General features: G+C 36.1%; 1 protein-coding gene across 5 annotated transcripts in view; it reads right to left on the bottom strand.

Annotated features, from left to right (window-relative positions):
• The window catches only part of LOC113038230 (SH3 and PX domain-containing protein 2B-like), a 32,425-nt gene that overhangs the window by 5,297 nt on the left and 2,296 nt on the right, over window positions 1-24,832 (bottom strand). For 2 of the 5 annotated variants that reach the window (XM_026195501.1, XM_026195502.1), the window contains exons 2-10: window positions 23,057-23,137; window positions 10,385-10,460; window positions 9,095-9,171; window positions 4,669-4,760; window positions 3,977-4,002; window positions 3,729-3,764; window positions 2,186-2,320; window positions 1,354-1,455; window positions 534-620 (exon numbers count right to left, since the gene is read on the bottom strand). In XM_026195501.1, coding sequence (XP_026051286.1) covers window positions 534-620; window positions 1,354-1,455; window positions 2,186-2,320; window positions 3,729-3,764; window positions 3,977-4,002; window positions 4,669-4,760; window positions 9,095-9,171; window positions 10,385-10,460; window positions 23,057-23,137 — 712 coding nt within the window. The remainder of the gene's footprint in view (window positions 1-533; window positions 621-1,353; window positions 1,456-2,185; window positions 2,321-3,728; window positions 3,765-3,976; window positions 4,003-4,668; window positions 4,761-9,094; window positions 9,172-10,384; window positions 10,461-23,056; window positions 23,138-24,832) is intronic. The other 3 variants (XM_026195504.1, XM_026195503.1, XM_026195505.1) reach the window with 3 other exon arrangements.

Genomic DNA, 24,832 nt, shown 5'->3' with positions numbered 1-24,832 from the left:
CTATGATAAAGTAAAGAAAAAAAAACACATTAAGGAACACAAAATGAATCCCCGTGGCTCCTGATGATATATTTTGGTCTTATGAAGTGAAATGATCAGTCTGTGCAAGAAACTGAAAATGATTTACAACACTATTACGATAGTGGAGCACGGTTTCAACTAAAAATCTTCTTTACTCTGCTACTTAAGAAAAATCATTTACATCTTGAATGGTCTAAAACAAATAGCAAATTTTCATTTTTGGATGAACACATCCTTTAATCTGTTTAAATTGTGATTGTGTTTGACATTAACTGTATATTTACAGGGTTTTCATGATCAGTCATGCATCAGGCAACACCATTTAATTCACCGGGGCATTTCATGTGCTTCAGCAATTCCTCTTGCAAACCAGGAATGAAAAGTAAAATTTCGCCAGTGTTACACTCCCCTGATGCGTGCTGTGTCAGTTCTACAAGACGTACAGGTTTCAGCTCGTGCAGCGCATGCAGGGGTCACACATGCATGCGTCACAACAGAGTGAGAAAGTGAACCTTGGCCAAAGCCTGTGCTGAACAGATCCCCTAAAGTACGCCGGCGACCAACGTGCCTCGGCAGTGACCAGAACCTCCGGCACACTCCAGCAGAGAGCAAGCACACACAGGGGAAAACCTTCATGACTCTTTATACTGGATATGCTGGTCTACCAAACATCTACTCTTTGCCAAATAAACACTGCTCTCGCATCGAAGAACTGAGATTAACTCTCTTAGATTCACTTTCTAAGTAAGATCTGAGGAAGACTGTCACATCTGGTGAAGTGTGCAATATTTGTGCTACTAAATGAGCTTTAATTTCAAGTAATTAAACTGATCTGCTGAGCTTATTAGCAGATATTTGTTCCACTTTAAATCATAAACTCGCTTTCATTATGACCAGTTTCTCAGAAAACAAGACTTCTTGTCTCAAGTCGTTTTACTTCTCAAATCATTGCATCTTGATTTAATAATCTTTAGACATTTGAAATTAAAAACAAGACAGATACTCTTTGCAGTGTGAAAAAAATGTCCATTGTTTGTAAAAACAACGATTCAAACCTTTTTTTGGGGGGTAAAAGGAATGAAAAGTATTGGGAATATGTTGGAAGTTGTATTTCCAAACATTGAAGAATCGCTAATGGGAATTTCAAACCGAGAAATGTAGTGAAAGTGCCACAAAATGCATGAATGACTTGCTTCTAGTTATCCTTCTTATAGTTTCTGGACAGTAAATGAGCATTCAAAGAAATGACACACTTCACCTGTGGAGATCATCAAATCTGAATAAACCAGAGGACATTTGATTCCAGTAAGACTGATGATGAGGAGACTCTACCTTCTTCAGCCGGGAGAGAGAAATCATCCGGGTCATCCTGAACTTCCAGACATGTGGCTGGTACCCATCCCTGAGCGTCCTCAGTGCTGACAAACCACCACCCTGGGACATCAGACGGGGAAAAGAAGGAAATCAGAAAGGAAGGAGAGTAATGATGACAAGTGGGCGGGGCTTACTGTTCAGCGGCTGCTTCAGGTGACGGCCTTAACATCTCATATATAATAGATGATGATCAATGTAAATATCAACTGACTGATACAGGATAACCAGGGATATAAACTAACATTTGGGCCTGTGGGTTGGAGTTTATATCTCACAATTCTGACTTTATTACATGCAATTTTGAGTCGAGTCAGAATTGTACCAACTGTAAGAAAACCAACAAAATCTTTTTTTTCCCTCATAACTGGACCCCATAACTGCCTATTTATCAGATCTCACAATTCTAAGAAAAAGTTATAATTTCAAGATACAAACTCACAATTGTAATAAAATCAGAATTTGACTTTATAACTTGCAATTCATGAGTTTAAATCTCACAATTCTACCACAAAAAAAAATAAAAAATCGGAATTGCAAGATATAGATCACAATTGCAAGAAAAATAAATTGAATTGTGAGATACAAACTCACAAATGTCAGAAAAAATTAGAATTGCAAGATATTGCAATTGCAGAAAATCAGTCTACAATTGGACTTTATAACTCCCACTTTCTGAGTTTAAATTTCACAATAGAAAAAAAAAGTTAGATTTGCAACATACAAACTCACAGAAAGTCAGAATTGCATGTTTATATCCTGCGTGACAGACATTAAGAGCGAAGGCTCCTACCAGACTCGTTCTTCTCGATCACCTCCACCACCTGCCCCACGTACAGACTGATCTCAGAGCTCTCCTGCTTCTCGTAGTCGGTGACGGCCACGTACTGCTCCAGCAGCAGCGCGTCTGCTGACGACGAGTCTCCTCCTGCAGGAGTCCCAGGAGAAGAAACAAGAGACGTGATCAGAGCGTTTAGTGCTGAGAGTCAAACACCGCTAACATGGAGCAGAGTGCAATTAATAATGACCACAAAATACACTGCAAAGCACATTTACTAGAGCCCAAAACAGTAGAATTAATGGAGTGAAGAACACCGGTGCAGTGCATGAAGATTAGTTCGTGATTGAATATCAAAATGTAATCAACTGAAGAAGCAGATTTTCTTTTGTGTCTCTGCTGAACTGATTTGCCCATTTCTGTGAATGATTCCACGACGTTCTCTCAAAATCATCTTAGATGCACATTTTATGTGTGTACGTTTACAACTTTAAGGGATATTTCACCCAAAAAGGAAATTCTCTTCCCATTTACTCACCAAACACAAAAGATGTTATCCTCAAAACACAAATGAAGATATTTTTGATTGACCGTCCTCATGAGACGAAAAAAAAAAATCATAAAACATCACAACATTAATATTCAGAAGAGCTCAAATATGTGCATTTTCATGTCTGAGCTTCTGTTTATCATGTTTTATGAGCATAGGTCAAGATTTATATGAGAACACATTTCTTAATTAAATCTGTTCCTTTTGTTGTGTCTCTTCAGAAAACATTTTTATTAACTTTTTGAATCGGTGTCAAGTTTTAGTTATGTAAATTCAATGAAAGGCCAGAAATCTCCCAGGTTTCATTTTATATATAAATTCTATAGGTATAATTACTTCATGTGCAAGATTTAAAATTTCTCATTTTCTGTAGAACGAATGAAAGAAAGTAGTAACAACATAAAGGTGAGTAAATGAAAATGTAATGTTTCCTATAGACAGATATTTTGAAATCATTCACAGATTTCTACTGAGCTCTACACAGAAGCTGCACATCGTCTAAAGCATTTACAGTTTTTAATGACTACATAAATCACAGAAATGATTACAAAAATCTTTCGAGCCTTGACGAACATTTTTAATCACAAGGTTGAAGAGAGCACAATAAACTCAAAAGAGCACAGAAAACACCCGTCCTGCACTACAATATAAAAAAAGTTATCAAATGTGTTCCCATTTTTATTTTTATAACATTGCAGTGTTAAATAAACTACATTGCATTTCACAAAACATGTCAAATTATGCAATTCTTCAATCAGTTTTGAATGCATTTGTGTTCATTTAAGTGCTGCTCTCTTTTACCTTGTGAAGAAAAGTTAGCATCAACTGCTGCTTTATTGCTAAAGCACCACCACCAAAGGAACACTAGAACTATTCCAGTCACACTAAACTATCTGCTAAAGTCCTCCAGTAAACCACCACCACCACACCGCCATGCACACCAAAGCTTAGCCCTTGCCCACCCGGCTCACACACACAGAGCACGGCTAAGCAAGTATCTGTTACTACCTCTCTTTCGGAAAGAAGTCGCTCGCTCCACAATGCCTGATGAGGGAACATGAATGAGAGCAGGAGTGAGGGCGGAGGTGGAAAGGTTCAGGTAACAAAGGAACGAAAGCATCCACAGTGAAGGGAGCGAGCTGCATGTCTGGAGCTCAAATGAAACCTCAATGAAGTGCACGGCCAGAAGAGGGCGCACTGACCACTCAATCACAACTCATTAATTCAACTCAAACTCACCAACATCAGCTCCTTACCTGATTTCTTTTTTCCACTGGGTTCCCTGAAAATCAAGAAATGCAAGTTAGATGATCAGGTTCTGCTTCTTTCTGAATGTAAAGACAGTTTTAGAACCATGCCACACTACTATTATTTGTTATATCAGTATCATTTATTAACTATTATATGTTGTGTTGTTGATATTTTGAATTTGATTTTTTTTTTTCATTTTGTTAAAGTTTAAGTAATAAGTGTCATTTTTGTTTTTTTAATTCTTTACTATGTAGGTTTTTATTTTTTCATTTTTTATTTAGTTCTTTTTTTGTACTTTAACAAATGAAACCAGATAAAAATAATAAAAATACCTTTTTCATTTAATGTTTATTTAAATCAAATGTGTTGCAATTATAATATTACATTTAATGTTAATAATAATAATAATAATTATTATTATTATTATTAATAATCACACAGAATAAATATGTGTTTATACAAGACAAGAATATATATATATATATTTTTTTTTTACCCAATTGTTCATTTGGTGAGCTGTACAGGCAAGTGGCTATATATGTTGATTTATTTGATTTATTAATCATCCCCTCAATAGTTCTCTGTGTCACTTTGACTGATTTTGAATATCTGTGTGTGTGTGTGTGTGTGTGTGTGTGTGTGTGTGTGTGTGTGTGTGTGTGTGTGTGTGTGTGTGTGTGTGCGCGTGTAAACGTACTCTTTGGGTGGGTTCAGGTCTTCAGGACGCGTCTCAAAGAACAAGCGAACCTCCTCACATTGGGAGATATACACTGGCAGCTGGATCAGGGCCTGAGGGGAAACATGCACAATTACTCACACATCCAGAAGTAGAAGATGTTGAGCTAGTCATTCAATTTCTGAAAAAAAGATGACGCAAACACAAGTAGTTGTTTAGATTATAATCCATAATATACATTTATATACATACATGTACCAAATGCTTTTTAATACTATGGCATAGCATGCAAAAGTCATAAAAACAGACACATTTACACAAAACAGAAACTGGGAGTCATGCATTTATTTTGTATTTATTCTCTTTTATTTGAACACCGAACACTCTTAAATGCACGTCATGCTGTGAATCTCAATGCTGTGTTTTAATATCAGGGCATGACATGAGGCTGATGGCAAGCTCTTTCTGCTTTCTGCACTTCAGCTCCAGTCCCACATCTAATAAAGCGGCTGACAGAAGATGCTTTTTGCCGTTGTATATTTTGGCAGAGGAGCTTTAATTTAATAAAGCTGAGTGCTGCCTCAGTGTCCTTCAGACGAACGTCCCCTTCTGAGTTATGACGGCTGACCTGACTGCAATATTAAAATGCACACACTCGAACGCATCTGCTCAAGGAGGCCGTCTCTAACCTGGCTTTTAAACACGAGATCACCGATCACTACTGGACCAGCGCTCACTCTTCTCAAAGGAAAGGGTGTTTCGAATGGCTGAAGTGATAAGGGACGAGGCTGATGTTTGCATGAAGACCGGATGATAATATGGGTCTTATTTCCAGGGATGTCCACAGATGAATGCGTCCCCAGGGTTCAGTGCCTGACCTCTCCGCTCATTAGCATTCCCCGAGGACACTGATCTATGACGGCCAATTATAGTAAAAGCACTCTATTGGGTGGTGCATTACCGGGATTGTTTTCTGTGTGTGTGTGTGTGTGTGTGTGTGTGAGAGACAGAAAGAGATGAATGATCATCTAGATCACCACAGAAGGGCATGTCATTGTTCACTATCAGTATATACACATTATATACTCTACTATTTAAATAACACCGAACTCTGCGAGTGGCATCCGGTTGTATCTTTAAAGTTTAATCCTATTATACGTGACTCAAGTTTATAAATGATCAACACTGTTCACTAGCATACTGACTGTTTATTAGTTCTCATGAAACATATTAATGCATGATTATATTCTAGATCTCTTAAACCAGCCCAAAACCTAAACATAAGTATTACAACAACTATCAATAAATTAAGAATTAATCGAGGGAAAACTCTTAATTAACCATGAATGTGTGATTCCCAATCTAATGTGTAACCAGTAACTTTTCCCCCCAAAATATACTTGATTATTCATCATTCATTTTTCTTTTGGGGAACGTTTATTTGTTCATCTTTCAATCATCATCATTGCATTATATTGTACTGCATTATATATTGTGCCCTCAGACGTTTGATCATAAACCTAAGCATTTTAATATCATCTGACTATATTCATGTAAGTATAGTGTAGATATCAAGTCATAACTTTTATTCATATCATTATACTTCAGGATCTGCTATACTGAATTACATTACAACAATCTTACTTTTGGCCATAACAATATTAGAATCTGTTCCTAATTGCTTTTATTTCTGGATAAAACTGTGTTGAGTGTGAGCTCTATATTTTCCTGTATCATACTTTATGAGCCATGAAGCCAAATGTATCTTAAAGAACAAAAAAACAAAACAACAAATTAAATGATTTATGTACGTACGTACATATGCATGTTTGTTCGTTCAATAAATAAATGTCCTTCGATTTTTATGATTTATTTCATATGTCAGGCTTTATAGGGCTAAATGGTTAATTTTCATGCAAAACCAAATAAATTATTTAAAATAAGTATTTTTTTCCCCCTAACGGTTCACAAATAAAAAAAAATCAGATTTTCCAAAAAGCAATTGCTAACATGCCTTATTTTTCAAGCCAGATTGACCTCCATTCAGCCAACAAAACTAATATCTTAATGGCATTTCTGATCTTTCACCTCAGTTGATATAGATCTGCTCCAGCGTTTCTGGAGTAAACCGGTCAGCTGATGTTTATTAACACATGACTGCATCAGGCGGTGGATCACATGACCTCACTGTCTGCATGACATCATCAGTGACCCGCCATCAATCAGCAACGCTCTGCGAAAATCAATGGCTTGAGCAGCAGATTCTAGTCCTCTCTTGACCTCATGGATGGGTTTGGGTGAATTATATTGTGTCTCCCTGTTTTAGTCTTTTTTTTCTTTTCAAAAGCAAAAATATCCATTTTACTAGACAGAATTTGGAAATTATCTGGCAACTTGACTTTATGATCAGTTAGCAACCAGACTGAAAAGATCAAGCCTGCATCCAAATATGACTGCTCTTTTAGATATAGAGCAGATGAAAAGCCATGTGTGAAAAGATGAGTATGTCTGAATTCATAGAGACTCTACAGAAGCCAATATCAGCAATGGGATAAAAACTAAAAATCTAAAAAGTAATTGCAACTTTTTATCTCGGACTCTTTTTTTTTATTTCTCTCTTTTCTCAGAATTGAGAGTGATATGCACTTGCAATTGCGATTAATAATGTAAAAACTAAATGTTTGTTTAAAAAAAGTCATTGTAACAAGCAATTCTAAGCAATTCTGACACTGTAACACATACTATGCAAATATGTATCATGCTGGAGAACTCTGGAGAAGAAGAAAATAAGTGAGATTATTTATTTATTTTTTTTATTTATTTTTATTCCATAGTGGAAACAAGCAGCAATGCTACTCAGTATGCAATTTTTTAATGCAACTGAAGAGAAATTTGCCATTTGTTCCTTCAGTTTGATTTATAAAGTCTATATTAAAATTAACTGATCAGAACAAGCCACTGGAATCAGTTATTTAGGGTCCTAAAGTCATTCATAAATCCCACTGCAGTGGTTGAACTGTATGTTTATATAGTTTACATATAGATTTATGTTTTTGCTGTAATTCTGTACATTTAGTAGCACCGAACCGGAAATACTGTGAAACTATGAAATGCTGTTATTTAAAAGGAGTGTGACCAGCTGATTCATCGGCTGATGATGACCGCTTGTTTACAGCAGGTCTCTGGGAAGTGAGCAGTGCTTTGAGTTACTGGAACTGTTTTGAGAGTTGAAATCCTCCTTCACAGATCATGACCCATCACATGGGCACCCTCAAAAAATAAAAAAAAGAAAGAAAAAAACTTGAAGCAACATTTTGCAAAGCAGTTTCCTTTAGAAACAGCCCTTTAAAAAGTCAACAAAGAGCCAAGATGTGCTGACGAAGGCTAACTCAGCCCTGAAGCAGACACTGCGCTGCCAAATGTGGATTCCTGGCTTTTTTTCCCCTCTTTAACCCTTCCACCAAAAGCCTGACAGTTACTTAAGACGGAACAGTCTTTAATGTTGAGGAAATTCAATTCCCAGCACAGACCACCGTAGAAAAACTGTCCTGAAGCAGAAGAGTTTATACAGGATCTCTCTGAAGTTAACCTGCTTCTGCTTACCACTCTGAAATATCTCTGTGAAGTTCTTTCAGAAGGTGAGTTTGCTGAATGCTAATATCTACATTTCCATTTCAAAGTTTGGAATCCCTTTTTTTTTTTAAGATATCGATACTTTTATTCAGCAGGGTTGCATTTAGTACATCAAAAACGACAGTAAGGACTTTTTAAATGTTACAAAATACTTCCATTTTACAAAAAACTTAGCCTTCCTTGCTAATGTTTTGTTCAGAAGATCCTGAAACATGACAGTGTATTGAGCAGCACTTTTTTGTCTTTGATAATAAAAATCAATAATATAAATGTTTCTTAAGCAGCATATTATTCTGATTTCTGAAGATCATGTGACGCTGAAGACTGGAGGAATGATGCTGAAAATACAGCTTTGGTCACAGAAATTAAATTTGACTGTACTGAAGTATAAAAATACAACATGTATTTAGGAAACAAGGTTCACATAGCTTGTTTCTCTGGAAAACAGTTATTCTGCTTTGAAATGTGCGTTTTGTGTCGGAATGTCTGTTTTTGTTTGAGTGTGTGACTCCGCCCACTCCCAGTATACTGCAGCCAATGAGATTTGAGAGCTACAGCTACTGAACCACACTTATGTCCTTTTTTACTGGAAAGAGCAGCTTGGACATTCTGCTAAATGTCTCCTTCTGTGTTTAACTGAACAAAAACAGTCATGAGTGTCGGGGTGACATGAGGGACATTTAGGATGACTTCTACAGCATAGACTGGGCTGTGTTTTGAAATATAGTAAATAAAAATATTGAACAGGGTTCATCTTGTGGTGTAAAATTAATGCTCGTAACAGGTGAGATGGTTGTTGTGTGTCCTATCTTACCCTACAGTACTCGTTTATGGGCTTCAGGCGTTTCATGGCCACGTCTCTGATGTGGCTTCTTCTGAAGAGAATCTTTCCTGTTTAACAAATAAAGACAAACACCATCACAAACACACCCTGAATTCACCGGCATCTTCATTCTCAAATTCATCAGCACTCTTCACAGGGTTTGAAATACAATGTAGGGAAACTTCTGGGAATGTCCCTTCATGCTTTATAACCATTTTATCAGATGCTGGAAGACCACAAGCATGAAACTTGCCCAAACAAAGACTGTGGCCAATAAAACAGCACCAAGAAATGAACACAAATGAGCCTCTTAAGTTTTATGACTCACATCCTGCTGAAATAAAACCATATACTGTGGTCCATTTTAGCTGAAAGAAGTACAAACATAAAGTGAAACATGTGGGAAAACAACAAGACTGCCACCCAAGGCCCCGGGTCATGGCACCATCAGAGAAATGAGGTTGAAAAACACCTTGCATTAGTGTTGGGTAAATGCTCTGTATTTACAGCTAACATTTACATCCTCCAAATCATTTGGAAAAGTAATAATATCATAAGGTTGAGCAGATCAGATCTGAATTCTTTATTAGAACATGATGAATTTTTAAAGCGGATGAAACCATTAGATGTTTTTTCTTCAAGATTTTAAATTAAATGCATCTTCTTTATTAAACCGAACCCCCCTGTATCCAACCCCCAATCACAAATAAGACTTGTCTTGTTGTCTGTATCTGTTTTTAATGGACGTCTTTAACGAGTGTGTTTGCAAAGCTCACTAATGAATGTTGAGTGGTCTACATGGTGCTCAGATAATTACAGGGGTTTCTGTGTAGATTGCAGACAAATGCTGAGTCAGTTAAACGGTTATGAAGTGCTGGGATGTAAGACAACATTTGGGTGCTTGTTCGTAGATGGTCGAATCCACAAGCAATCAAACTTACAAGGCAGCTTAATTACAGCCAGGTGTTCAGTCTAAACTAATCAATGGTAACATCCTGGACCTGCTGTAAGTGATGCCAAGATAATCCTGCATATACTTCACAAAGTCAAACCATTGTGCTCGAGGTCTACAATGTACGGAAAAATCCATTTGGTAGCATTTTCAATCATCTAAATGCCAGTCGCTCAGTATGTGACTTGAAATCTTAGCTCTTGGTCGTTCATAGGATCTTGATTCTGCTGCTGGATTGGTTTGTGCCAAAATAATTGAACTTAATTTCCGTTGACTCTGAATTGACTTTAATATGTGTATAGAAAGGTGCATTCTGGAATGATGTTTACCTGGTAAAAAGGGAATGATTCTGCGTTTTGGATCCTTCTGTCCACCTTCCACAGGGAATTTATCCAGAAGCTCCATCTGGAGAACAATAATATTGAAAAGTTTAACATCAGTGTGAAGTGGCAACTCATTTTAGTTTTGCAGTGTAACATTTCCGAGCAGAACTGGATGTAGTGGACTCGAATTATTGACTGGATAGTGAAAGAGCAAAACTAAATGTGATTTTGCAGTAAAGCACCAGCGGTTGCTGATTATAATGCATTCAACAAATGCTTGTTCCCCCTCCTCCTGATCTGTATGCGTGGCCTGCTCTACATAGACAGACTGACATAGTGGAACATTTTCCCTCGGTTTATACTCCGGTCCTGAATGCCCCGTAACGTTCACTCGCAGGCAGCTATACGTTATTTTCATTTGCTGGCACCAATTAACATTTTCCTCCCATCTGTTGCATTTTGGTTACAGCCAGGTCCTTATTCCAGTCCAAAAGCAGCTGTGGACCGATGAAATCACACCTGTGCCTTTCCAAAGTGTAGCGTTGAAGTAGATCATATGTGCATTTTACACAATCATGCACTGATGACTATAGCAGGGCTCGAATTCATCCGCTTAGCAACGTTTTCCAGCAAAGCAGTGCTTTACAGTCAGGTCCGGAAGTCTCTGGACACTGTCTGAGTTTTTGTACTTTTGCTTTTATACATCACTACAATGGATCTGAAATAAAACAATCAAGATGTGGTTGAAGTGAAGACTTTCAGCTTTAAGCTTTTAAGAGGTTCCATTAATATATAAAATTTACCATTTAGGAGTAAGAGCCATTTTAAGCAAAGTACTTGCATTTTCAGGGGCTCAATAGTATTTGGAGAAAAGGTGACATGATTGTAAATATAAGCACAGTTTTAAGGCTTGGAAGAAAATATTTTGCAGTTAATGATTGCCTGTAGTCTGGAGCCCATGGACATCACCAAATTCTGAGCTTCCTCCCTGGAGATGCTTCGCCAGGTCCTTGAGTTGCTGCCTGTTTGTGTGTTTTTCTGCCTTCAGTCTTGTCTTCAGTAACTGAAAAGGATGCTCTACTGGACTGAGATCAGGTTGATCAGATTGACTTGGCCATCAAAGAATATTCCATTTCTTTGCCATCAAAAAGTCTTGAATAGAGATCGACCGATATATCGGTTTAACGATAATGTTAACGATATTTAAGCATTTTTACCATAATCAGATATCGGTTTTGTAATATTGGATTTACCGATAAACTGTCATTTTGTGAATACTTTGAGAATTGCATACAATACAACATCAATGGTGTGCACAGGTAAAGCATACTTGGCTTGTAGAGGTGTATAAAAGGCAAAAATACAAAAACTCAGTCAGTGTCTGAAATACTTCAGGACCTGACTGTAGTTCTAAAGGCCCACCTTTACCCATAATGCAGACACTTATTAATTCCCTAGTGAATTAGTCATTTTATTAGTCAATTTTCAACAAGCTCATTTCCACTAAATTTCCAGAAAATTTTGAAACTGCTTTGAACAGTTATTCTGTCATTCAATAAAATGAACGTGATTCTGGCAACATTTTATTATGTAGTGTTGTCACAATACCGAAATTATTGTTTCGATACCGATACCTAGTCAAGAATTGCGATACTTTTTCGATACACTCAAATACAGGGGAAATGCACTGAAATATAATTGCTGGTTCTAATACTTAACACAATGAAATCAGCAGCATTAAAAGGTTAATGTTCTATTAATTTGAAAATGTTCAACCTACATTAAACTTGACCATAAATCTAAACAATACTGTTAGCAAAAGCAAATACACACGCACACATTTTCTAAAGCAACCATGCCATTTCAGCTTGTTTTTACAAGTCTTTAAATCAATCTGCAATACAAGTTCAATGTTGCACCAGGTGCACTACAGAGCACGTTAACTATATTAGAAAATCCATAAATATAAAGCTGGCTATATAATGCAATTAACAAAATATATTAGTTTACAAAACATACTACAATAAAAGGGTTTTGGGGTCAAGTTGTGAATCACACAGTAATAAGGGTTTATTAATTGAAAATCTGGGTAGGTAGGTAGGTTTTTGATGTTTTGCTAATATTTTGGTTCTTCTAATGAGTCTACGTTGGTCATTTTAGGACATTTATTACATTTTGCTCATAATTGTAATGTAGACTTAATGAGGGGGACTGCATGATGTCATGTGTCTGATCTGGAAGTGCATTCAAATAAAAGACATCTGTATTGTCTAATAAAACAAATAAAACCAACAGATATAATGAAAAAGCTCTCTGGTTTTTAACATACACTTTCTCTGTAAACACCAAAGGAATGCACACATTTAAACGCTGAACCTTAATGGTGCCTTAGTTCTCACTCATGTCTGTTTCGAGACAATGACGAAGCAAAGGGATACGTCATTCTGCCAGACAAAGCTTTTAGTGTTGTCGGCTCATTTATTAAGCTGAAGAACAATGTCTTCTAGTGTGAGTCAGCGCCATCAGAATGACAGCACACAGATAAAACGCTTACATTTCGGCACAATAAATGAGCTGCATGGGTCCATAACAAAGAATTTTCTGAGATTACATTTTTTTTTCTCCATATCGCTGTATTCAAATTTTTCAAATAAAACTTGACAGCTTCATAATGCAGGACTCTACAGTCCAGCGTTCTCCAGAACAATGCATGTGGGCATTTAATAGACCGCAGTGGACCGGCGAGATACATAAATAGCCTCCATTGTAAGGGCACTACTTTACATATCATAATGACAAAAACAGAGGGCACACTACCAGTCGAAATTTGGACACACCTACTCATGCTTCGTTACAGTTTTCCACTGCAAGAATAACTGCAAAGATGTCAAAACAAATGGAAGCACAAAAGTGTGTAATGGTCCACGGATTAAAAAATATATATAATAATATAATATAGCCAGTTACGTTGTCTATTTAAACTAAACTAGTTCTAAACAAAGCAGCTGTGTGTGTATGTTAAATCATTTATTTAGTAAGAACTAAAACTTACTGTTAAATCTTGATAAACTGTGAATAAATCTTTTGTAATATTTCAGAGATTTTTCTAACTCTTGGTGAAATAGCATTGGGTTGGAAAAGGAAGGAAGAATTGATTTTTTTCTTTATGGTCAAATCCTCACTGAGATGTAGGCATCCTGTGAGAGGTATCCTGATGGAAACAGGTCATTTCCTGCTCCAGCACCATTACTGATGCTGTTTATCACCATAACATTCACTGACAACACTGACCGGGTCACAGACTGCCCAGACAACACAAAGCTATCCTTTACACGGATTATTCACCCACAAATGAAAATGTGTATTATGAAAAATACTGGTAACAGTTTTGGTTACTGACTGGAAAATATAAGACATTGCTCATAATATCCTGTTTTATGTTCCACAGAAGAAATGAAGTAATAAAAGTTTGAAATGACACGAGGGTGAGTAAATGATGACACAACTTTTACTTTTGCTCATTTTCTCTTTAAATGAATCATTTACCCCAAAATTCGGTCATGATTTACCTACTTTTCCCACCCATAAAACACAAAAGGAGAAGTTTAGCAGACTCTCCTTGGTTTCTTTTCTAATAAAAGTAAATGGAGATGGATTACAGAATTATTTCACTGATACTCTTAGTTTGGACTGCTAGATAAGCATTAGTGTGAAATACTGTCACTCTGCACTACATGTTTGATTAGAGATCTGTGGATCTATTTTGTCTTTAGTATTGTGTCCGTTGATATTTAGTTTGCTTTTATATGTAAAGTAACGTGTATGATTGAGAAGAGAGTAGTAACTCAGTTAATGCATCATCTACATGGTGGCCCCTCAAGGAGAATAAAATAAAGCTTCTTCCAAAAGACTGATCTGTCTGGATTCTTCATCTCATGCGAGTGTACATCATTTTAATGACACTTTACAAATAAATCTGAAACAATTAGTCAGTCAATGTCGAAAAAAATAAAAAATAATAATTTTTTTTTTTTGTCGAATAGTTATTCTGTCACCTCATATGAGCTAATGTAAGGGCCTGCAATTACACAGTTTGACCAGTGTGCAATGTAGCACAAGACTGTATTGTAATTAACCCTTAGCAGGGAACTTGACTTGACAGGTGATTAGACCAATCTTAATGCCGAATCTGCCATTTTTGTCCGTCAAAAACAAATCAGACAGGAGAGTAGATGTCAGTGGATTTGATGTTTGAATGGTGTGTTTTGACCAGTGTTCATTTCGTTGACGAATAAAGTGTCAACAACATTTTTTTCACTGACGAAAACGAGACGACAATGAAAATAAAATTAGTTTTGAATGACAAAAACTATGAAGAAAATCAACATTTTCGTCAACTAATAAAAACGAGATGAAAATGTTAGGGAGGGACGGTTTAGGAAGAGATTAATTTCATTCAGAACGAATCTGTTGCGTGGTTGGGAGGTTAGATGCGCACATTTAAACTGTAACATATCCTGTTGATCTATCTGGTGGGTCATAAACTGGCATACATTTGCTGCACATCTCATAAAATGTAAAAAAAAAAAAAAGTCAAAATCTGGGTGTAAGAGAAGAGCAGACATGGATAAATGTGACGACTCAAAAGTCAACTCAATTTGGTCTGGTTGTCTGGTTTTGCTCTGGTTTCCACACACCCGAAGCAGCACCTCTCACACAGCACAGGAGTACTCTTTTGTGCCTCATAAACAGAGGAAAACATTTACATTAATTCATTTAGTAGATGCTTTTCTCCAATACATCAAGCGATTCAGCTTCAAGAACAAACAGACACAGTACCGTATTTCCCGGACTGTAAGTCGCACCTTTTTTCATAGTTTGGCTGGTCCTGCGACTTATAGTCAGGTGCGACTTATTTATCAAAATTAATTTGACATAAACCAAGAGAAATGAACTAAGAGAGAACATTACCGTCTCCAGCCACAAGAGGGCGCCCTATGCTGCTCAGTGCTCCTCCTCGTTATGACGTAGTTTTGGACTGATGCGACTTATAGCCCAAAAAAATACGTTAAGTGCTCGTCATACCAAGTTTCAAGCATTGTTCAAATAAGTACAAGCTAGACAAAGAAAGATGAAAGCAAAGGGAAATCTCCCCAAAAGTGGCACCTAGTGGAAAATAATTAATTTGCATTTTCATTCAGACCAACAAATTCAAGTTTCCCAGGTCTGCATGCGCAACATGTGCTCGTGCAATATGCTAATGTTTCATTTTGACGTCAACATGAAACGGCTTGGGATTGGTTTTAAAAACGACTCGTTTCAGAGTCAACTCTTTCTTTTAAGAGATGAAAACATTATACACTGTGCACTTTCAGATTTAAAACTTTGTTATGAAAGAGTAATTGAAGTAGAAGTAATGCTTCAAATGGGATTAAATACTAGTTAAACCTCGCAATCCCAAATCTTATTTGAATGAAAGGGTGCATTTCACCATTTACGAAGAGATTCTTCAATCTCTGAAACCCCAGAACTATGAAACGGTGTAACCACATTCAGACGGCTGTGTCATATGATCTTCTTTACTACTCAAGCGCATTAGTGGTTGTGTTATTTACCTTCTGCACGTCCTGCCTGACTGCTGCTATAGTATGTGCTGCATCAGCACTAAAGTTCCTCAACCACACAGGAAAAAAGCAGCAAGGAGGGAAAGAACTGAAGGGAAAGTTGAGGAAGAAGCCATTAAAGCAGTAACATGCGTCAGAGGAGAGAGACCTCAAAAACGAAAAATGAGTCAATGCATGGCCATCAGTGACAATGATTCATTCAAACACCAAAGATTTGAAATTCATTATTATACTACATTAATTGCAATGTATGGAAGGATTTTCCGGACTATTTTCAAATGGAATTACAAATTGTATTTTCATTTGCATTTTCAAAATGTGGACACATAAATTGTGACAGAAAAAGCAATTTATATCAAAGTGATCACAAAATGACTTTCACCAAAGTTATTCATACCAGAAGCTTCCTTTTGAATCATGTAACAGGTTTTTTATATCAATTGTCATGGTGAACAAATGAGCGATGGAGGTTTTTGCTTGGCTAACACATGTTTGTAGTCATTCAAAATAAATATTAGGAATATTCCGGGTTCAATAGAAGTTAAGCTTTATATGCAGCATTTTAGTATAATAATCATTTTCATGGCGATGATGTAAAACTGTTTTTTTGTTGTCTTTTTAAAAAAATATCATGTTAACATGCATACTGTCTTGAGGATAGGACAATTATTTTAATGTTTATGGATTGGACCCATTCACTAGTAAATAAATTATAAGTATTATAAGTATTATATATAAAAAATATATAAAATTAAATACAATATATAAACAATTTTCACAAAAATCCATTATAGAAAACATGTATAGAGCTATGAGTTGACGGTTTGAAGAGGCTGTATTTTTCCATATGGTTCATATTTCTGTGGAAGTGCCGAGCAGAGAAAATATCCCGTAACATTTTCAGGAAGCTGTGGCAGAGCTCACTGCGGGGATTTCTGACCATTGAAGTCAACTGAAGTTCGGTGAATAGCTGCAGTTGTGCTGAGTGCTTCTAATAATAGTGGGTTTCCGTTCTAAACTGTTTGCAAAGTTTTGGCTGCCACAGAGAGGAAGATTCAGCACAACTGAACACCGTCGTCACACAGGAAGCTCAGATAAATTTGGACCAGCCTTGCCTCCAACTGGTGATCTCAACTCACTTATTAATATGAATTATCACTGTCAACAGATCTAATATGCAAACTCATTTATGATTCTGATTTAATATTTGTCAATTATTAAATACATGTAAACGCATTCCTATTTTTTTACTTGCACTAAATTAATGAAAGCTTTACATTAATAGTCCATGAATAGAATTGAGAAAAGGTAGAGGCCGATTTATTTCTGAAATGCTGTGGTAAACGAATAGGTTTAATTTGATCCACTGCAAAGTTTCATTTATGAAGGCAACGAATTGCAACAAACTGCTTTAAAGCTAATTAAATACAGACATAGAAAGCAGAAATATAGCTAAAATAAAAATCTGTTCCATTCTGATTGCATTTTATTTGTTTACTTCGTTTGAGAATACTTCTACACAAAAGAAAATAGAAAAAAAAGAGCAGTGTGCTCATGTGTAGTAAGTGTTGGTAGAAAAGAAGAACACCTGAGATCTTTTCAGCAAGTGTTATTTCTAGGACATTGTGATTCTGGATGCGATGTCATTGCACAACTCGTGAAATTTCTCTGATCAAAACAGGAAAAGTCCCAATCATCAGTGACTACGAAGACAGAGCGTCCAAACAGGTTTTGTCAAGAAACACCAGACTCAGGAATCTGGAAGTTTTACAGACTTTAACCGAGAGGCCAAAGCTTTTTTATTTATTATCATTACAATTCAATATTATTGTGTTGTATACATTTTTCTTAATATGTCAAAGCAAACAGACCTGACAATTAAATATTGTCTATCCAAGGCATTGCTACGTGACCAGAGTTTCTCAACTGCTGGGTCATGAGCCAAAAGTGGATCACAAGACAGGGTCAAAGAAACCACAACAACATGTAGCTCTGTTGCTCTGATGTGAGGTTTTTATTTTGAAAAGCTTCTGTCAAATGCAGTTTAAAACACAAATTCAATATCAGATGAGATGTTATGAGTCAGGCTATTTGTCAAGTGTCATCATTCTAACATTATCTTATGACATAAAACCCCTCTCTCACCGCAGTTAAACTAACTTTTTTTGTCCCGTCATCGGTTTTATCGTGCTCACAGCGCACAGGTTCGATTATTCATAGAATACATTGGATTTTGTGTCTTTAATGTGTTGTGACCGATTGCTGTAGGGCCTCAGTTCAAGTGATACATGAACTAATCACCTCTTCCTCTTTACTAGTTATAACATGAAATAAACATGAATGAACATCAGAAGGCATCTTGATTGAAATGCAGAAAGATGCCAATACACATTTTTCCACCTACATTAATCTACTCTACTGTCTGATTGGTTTGTCAGACAAAAATGGCAGATAATGTGTTCGGATTGGTCAAATCTCCTGTCAATCAAATTCCCGGAGAAGGGGCAATTATTATAGCAATGCCTTGTCCAAATACCCACACTTGCGATCTTGGCCGCGACAGGAAGTAAGTGCGCAAGACTGTCCCAGGCCTTAAAGGGTTGGTTCACCCAAAAATTGAAATTATGTATTTAATAACTTTAATTTAACAACATTTGCATCTGCTTTTTATCACTTCATTAAAAAAAGTGCATTAAGAATAATGCATTAATTCATCTCACTCAGATTTATTATTCCTCTAAATGAATAAAAATGATGCAACTCAGAATGACGCAAACCTGTAATAATTAAAATGTTAAACAACACAAATATCCATTATGTATTTAATGCCATTTTATTAACCAATGTCTTTGCTTCTAACCTTTGATGATCCAGTTCAACCATACTAATAAACAAAAATGAGTCTAGACAAACATTTGTGTGTCTTTTTTATTGGCGAAGTGTGTTGAAATTTATTTTCATCTGCATTCAACTGTACGGACATAAATTTAGAGGCTAATTCGTTTCACTTTTGGTGTGAAAAGGTTTTTATATTTGCCAAAAATTAGGGCATGCACAGACTAGTCGAGTGATTGACTACTTCAACCACTAGTCGGCACTGTTGGAAACAAACGACTAATCGAGCATGCATTAACCATAATCAGGGTTCCCAGTTCCCACACCTCGAATAACTTCAAATTCAAGGACCTTTCAAAGACTTTCCAGGTCCAATACCCTCAAATTCAAGGACTTAATGTGGGGACACATTTCAAGTGAGAGCGAGGTTACATCGTGAGGAATCACATCGAGATATGTCGGTATCAAATTTTCATGTTGCGATTAATTGCTAAAGCTTTTATAAGATCTCATTAGTGAACCTTAATTAATGCATAAACATTCACAATGAGCAATAGCTACATTTGCTACAAAAGTTATTAATCTCTTAGTCCATGTTAGCTCTTTAAAAAACAGTTGCAACTTTAGATTTTAACATGTTATTAAATATTGGTATTAAATTGGTTATTAAATAAGAATATCTCATTGGCAGTTTATGTTATTATGAATTAACTAATGCTAACTAATGAAGCCCTAATGTAAAGTGTGAACGAACAATAAAGAATCAAAGCACTTTCAAACAATATCTAGGGCATGTTGTAGTCCAGATTAAAATGCTAAAAAAAATAAAGTTCAAAAATGATTAGCCTATTGAATCTAAATATTTACGTATTGGCGCTGTGATTAACAACACAGCAAATCCACAAATATGAATGGCTATTTAAATTATTTAAATATGTTTTAGAAAGCAGCAATTGCTTTATTTATGGGGTTTCCAGAGTAAGGGCTGCATTTTCTGCAGTTTAGCGCCATCTGCTGTCAGAGAGTGAATGTGCTTTCATTCAGCTCATCTCTCACGTGTTCCCTGTGTGCTTCTCATGCGTGCTTGTTTACATCAGAGCAGAACATGTCTTTCAAGCAGCATACAGTGCTGTTGTGCGTTTTGACCAGTTGATGGGAAAAGTGTTCTTAAAATGATTCCCAAATTCAGAATAATTTATAAATGTATAATTATTCATGGTATTTAGAAGTGCCCAGGTTAACAATATCGTGCATAGTCATTACTATGATATATCGCATTACTGAATAGCAGCACATGTCTGCTTGTAAGATACATTTTTACAGTTTTCATGTGTCAAACACAACTAGGCAAAGAGCTTTTTTTCTCATTTATTTTTGCCCATATGACAACATGGTTGTATTTATGTTTTGCATAAAACTGAAGAATATACATACTATACTGTATTCTAAAATGATCTGATATTAACTTTAGCATGGATTTTATTGAAAAGAGCTTAGGCTCATGTAACCAGAAGTTTAAAGATATATGAATATGCTTTTAAGTTGTTCTTGCCTTTGGGCAATTCAACATTAATTTTCAGGTGTGTCTGTGAAACATAGAGGTACCATCCTAGTAGTTTTGTGCAGGCATGAATGAACGTAGGGTGACCATATTCTAGTTTTCCAAAAAGAGGACAGTGGGTGTGGGCGGGTGGTGGGCTGGGGTTTGGTTGGTTGGTGGTTAAAGTAGTGCCAAAAGTAGTGCAATGACCATATCCCAAATATCAAAACTGAAAATGTCATTTTGATACCTGAAATACATATTTTACAGTCACTGTTATGCATATCGATAATAAACAAATCTAAAAAGCTTTCTACCAGTGGCCCTCCTACACAAAAATTTACATCCAGCACAGTTTTATCATTGGCAGAATACAAAATGTTTCAATATAAGCATTTTAGTCAAATGTAATTAAGTAACATTTCAAACCTTTAACCCATGGGGAAAATCAACCCATTAACAGTTTAAAAGTAGCCATAGAAAATTTTTTTTGGATTTGGCAACCTTGCATTCAACGAGATTTGGAATCAGATTTGACTGATCATGGGTTGAAGAGAGAGAGATGGCTGATTCAAAAACGATTTAAATACTCTGCGGATTGATAGGGGCTTCTTGATGCATTAAAATTATGCAAGTTTGCAGGGATTGGATACAAAAATCACGGGAGCGGGCAATAATGGTCAGAAATTCAGTATGAGCGGGATTAAAAAAACGGTACCTTGCAGCGCTCTACTACCAAAACTCACTGGAGACTGTAGAAAGAAAAAGAAAAATTCCACATTTTGGGCAATTGAGAAATCCTGGCCAGATGCATTTTTTAAGTCCAAAAAAGAGGAAATGTCCGGGAAAGAGAGGAAATTTGGTCACTCTAACGTCATGGCAATGTACAACACAAAGTACCTCATGCACGAAACACTTGACACGTAAAATGCACATAACTAATATAAATCAAGCAAGCTTATGTGCACAGGCCACAAAATGTTGGCGAAATAACACATTAACAGACCAGAGGGAATAATATGGATTTTTTTTTCCAGAAAACTTCTTGCACAAAATAAATTCAAGCACTTTCAATGACCTGATTCAATGTATGTTTATTTTCAAAAACTTTCCAGGACCCTGAAATGTTTTTTTTTTCATTTTCACAAACTTTTAAGGATCTCAAGGTCCTGTGGGAGTTTGCAAATACAACATGAATTTAAGGATTGCAATATTGTGTGGAGCTGTTACTTTTTAGGACTTTATCCATGTTGCATGTAACATTTTAATATGTAATATAATAATTAGGGGTGTGCCCGAAGCCGAATACCTTATTTGGCATGGCATGGATAATGGCTTCAAAATCAAATAATGGACAAAGAATAATTCTGCCTAAATATTCGGCTGAGGCTGGCACAGTCTGGTGGATCAGTGCAATATTATACACAGACCTCTAAAGTCACGTAATAGAGGGTGAAGTAAATGAATGTAAAAAGCGCAAATCAAACACTGCATTGCTGTTGCCTCTCCATGCATCTCTCAGAAATCAGAGCTTGGCAAGAGTAATATCACCTATAATAATACATCATACACGTTCTATTTTTTGTATATATTTAAAAAGGCAATGATATAAACCTTAGGCTACAATATGATACGAATGAATGGAATAAGAACAGTGCACTCCCTAATCAAACAGACACGTTGCGCGTCAGTCTCAATAACCAAACCAGTTCTCTCTCAAGATCAGGCTATTTACCAACCTAGATACAGATACATTTTTACTCAGCCTACATGTTTGCATCTTTCTCTTTTGCTGGTTTGCATGGCAACAGTGATAGTTACTTGCTAATCATGCTAGCAAACATGCTAGTAACATGCAAGTAACTTGCTAATTATACTAAGAACAGGCTAGCTACTTGCTAATCATGCTAGCAACATGCTAGTAACTTGCTAATCATGCTAATAATATGCTAGTAACATGCTTAAACTTACTAATCATGCTAACAACATGCTAGAACATGCAACAAGGCTAGAAAAACGCTAGTGGCAGGCTAGCAACTTTGCTGATCATGCTAGTCACATGCTAATCACTTCCTAGTCATGCTAACAACATGCTAGTTACTTGTTAATAAAGCTAGCAACATGCTAGTTACATGCCAATTATGTTGAAAACATGTTATTAACATCTTTCAGGCTAAGATTTCTCAAGCAAACCTTAAATTTTGTATGGGCAAACTTTTTATCAAGTTATATATTTAAAATTAAAATGTAAGAATAAGGTCAAAATTCTAAAAAAAAACATGTTGGGTTGTGGCTTAAAAATGTGTGTTCAATGACCAAACCTGTTGAGATCCACTGTTCTATCTAGTGCACTGGTCTGGTCAGATATCTTAAGTACGTTTCTACAGAGCCATCAATGTGATGACTTTTCCTGTCACAGCACTAAAACAGCCCTCTAAACCTGCCACATGCACTTCAACATTTCTGTGGCCATCGCTGAAATCCATGTTGATCTCTCCAACAGCTAAGCTTTCAGTTCTGCTCATGGCATCAAACTCAGGGTTGGCATTACTTCTTCAAGGTTTCAATGGAAAAGAACAGCCATGCTGGTTCAGTTCTCCTTTGAGCTTAAAGGATGCTAATACTTGGATTCACATGTTTATCATTGCAATATTATATTGGAACTAGTACAAAACTCACCTGAAGGTCGAAAAATTTACTGTAGCGCCTGAAAATGATCTCAGTGCTGCCATCAGACCAAGCCACTTTGATAATGTAAACCTACAGTAAAAAAAGAAAGAAAAAAAAAGAAAATAGAGATAAAGGGAGAGTTAAGACAAGATTTACAATTATTACACACAACTCTGTTCACTTAATTAAGATAACTACAACAGTTATTAACCCTCATCATTTCAAACCAGTACTTTGTAATATTTTCCATGCAGCTTCAATTAATGGAAACCGGAGCTTCCAAGCTTCATAAAGAATTCAGAAGCACCATAAATGTGTCCTAAATGTGTCTCTAATGAGATGTGCATCTCTACATCTCATCTGAACACATATTGTAGCTTTGACTGTAATTTACAGTCTAAATTAATTACTTTATTTTTAGACAGCTGGTTCACTTTACCAAAAAAAAAAAACAAAAAAAAAAAAAATTATATATATATATATAAGCAGAGAGAAAAAAAAGACAACTAAAAAAAATCCTAGTTTGCTGTACTTGTTTGTAGGGCTGCATAATTTGGCCAAAATATTTTCATTGTGTATCAATATTAATATCATATATCATTAACATAATATTAATATGATTAAAAATACTACTAATAAATTAGTATTAGTTTTAATACTAGTAGTAGTAAAATATAAAAACTAGAATATTACTTTTGTAATATTTGACCATAAAATGGAGAAAAATAATATTTATAATTTTATTTAACATTTTATTTTCTAACACTGAACCATCAAACTGTTATTTTGACAAAAGAACTGCAGGTAGCCTAAAGCTTCTCTTGTTGATAAAAACCTTTCCAAACTATTCTAAATATGGGAAGATAACTGGCACATGCTGCATTCATGTTAACATGACCCAAACTGAGAACAGTTTTACTATTAACAGAGCTGCTCATGTAGTACAGGGGGAAGGGAGGATTTTGTTCGTCTTCAGCATTCACCTGCTTGTCTGACAAATACAGCAATACTTTACGTTCTCTAGGAACATAATGTTGATTTCCCACACATCTCAAATCAAGGGTCGTGTATTGATCAGTATGACTCAACCCAGTGTTTTATAGAGTGTGTGCCGCAGGCTATTAGTAATGATTCAAGTATTTATTACAATGCATTCTCTCAGAGAAACACTAGTTCAGGATAATAATGTTTACAATGACTCTCTGAAACCTGGATCACAAAAAGTGACAACAATGCACACAGAAAGCTGAACAATGTAAATTTGTGGCTTTATTATTTAAAGCTGACTGATGCATACTAACTGGAAATGCAGTAACAAAACCCAGAAGCAGAATTACAACTAAAATAAGCTCATGAGGTGGACGTCATACCAGCTTCTGTTCCTGGGGCTCAACGTGCCACTAACAAATCAAGGTCATGGGTTTGATTCCAAGGAACACAGATGCTGGCAAAATTATAAAATTAAGCATAACTGGAATGCACTGCAATTCACTGTGGAAAAAAATGACAGTCAGATGCATTCATGCTGGTGTGATTTTAAGGGGGATTTTCCAGCCTTACTTCTGCTCAGACTGCATGCATTTCCCATTTCTGACAGTAGATGCTGATGTCAGTTTTCCAACCGACAAACTAAAGCATGCATTTCCGATTCTTCCAAGTGGAATGATATTATTTGATCATTTTAGGTCTAATGTAGTAATAAAGTGCAGGTCAACAGACGCTAGCCATGACCGGTCTCAGCATGAGATGAGATTATCTATAGTTAGAGAAATGTTGTCACTCCCA

Source organism: Carassius auratus, chromosome 21, assembly GCF_003368295.1.
Source record: "Carassius auratus strain Wakin chromosome 21, ASM336829v1, whole genome shotgun sequence".
NCBI lineage: Eukaryota > Metazoa > Chordata > Actinopteri > Cypriniformes > Cyprinidae > Carassius > Carassius auratus.
This window is presented reverse-complemented; position numbering and strand designations above follow the sequence as displayed.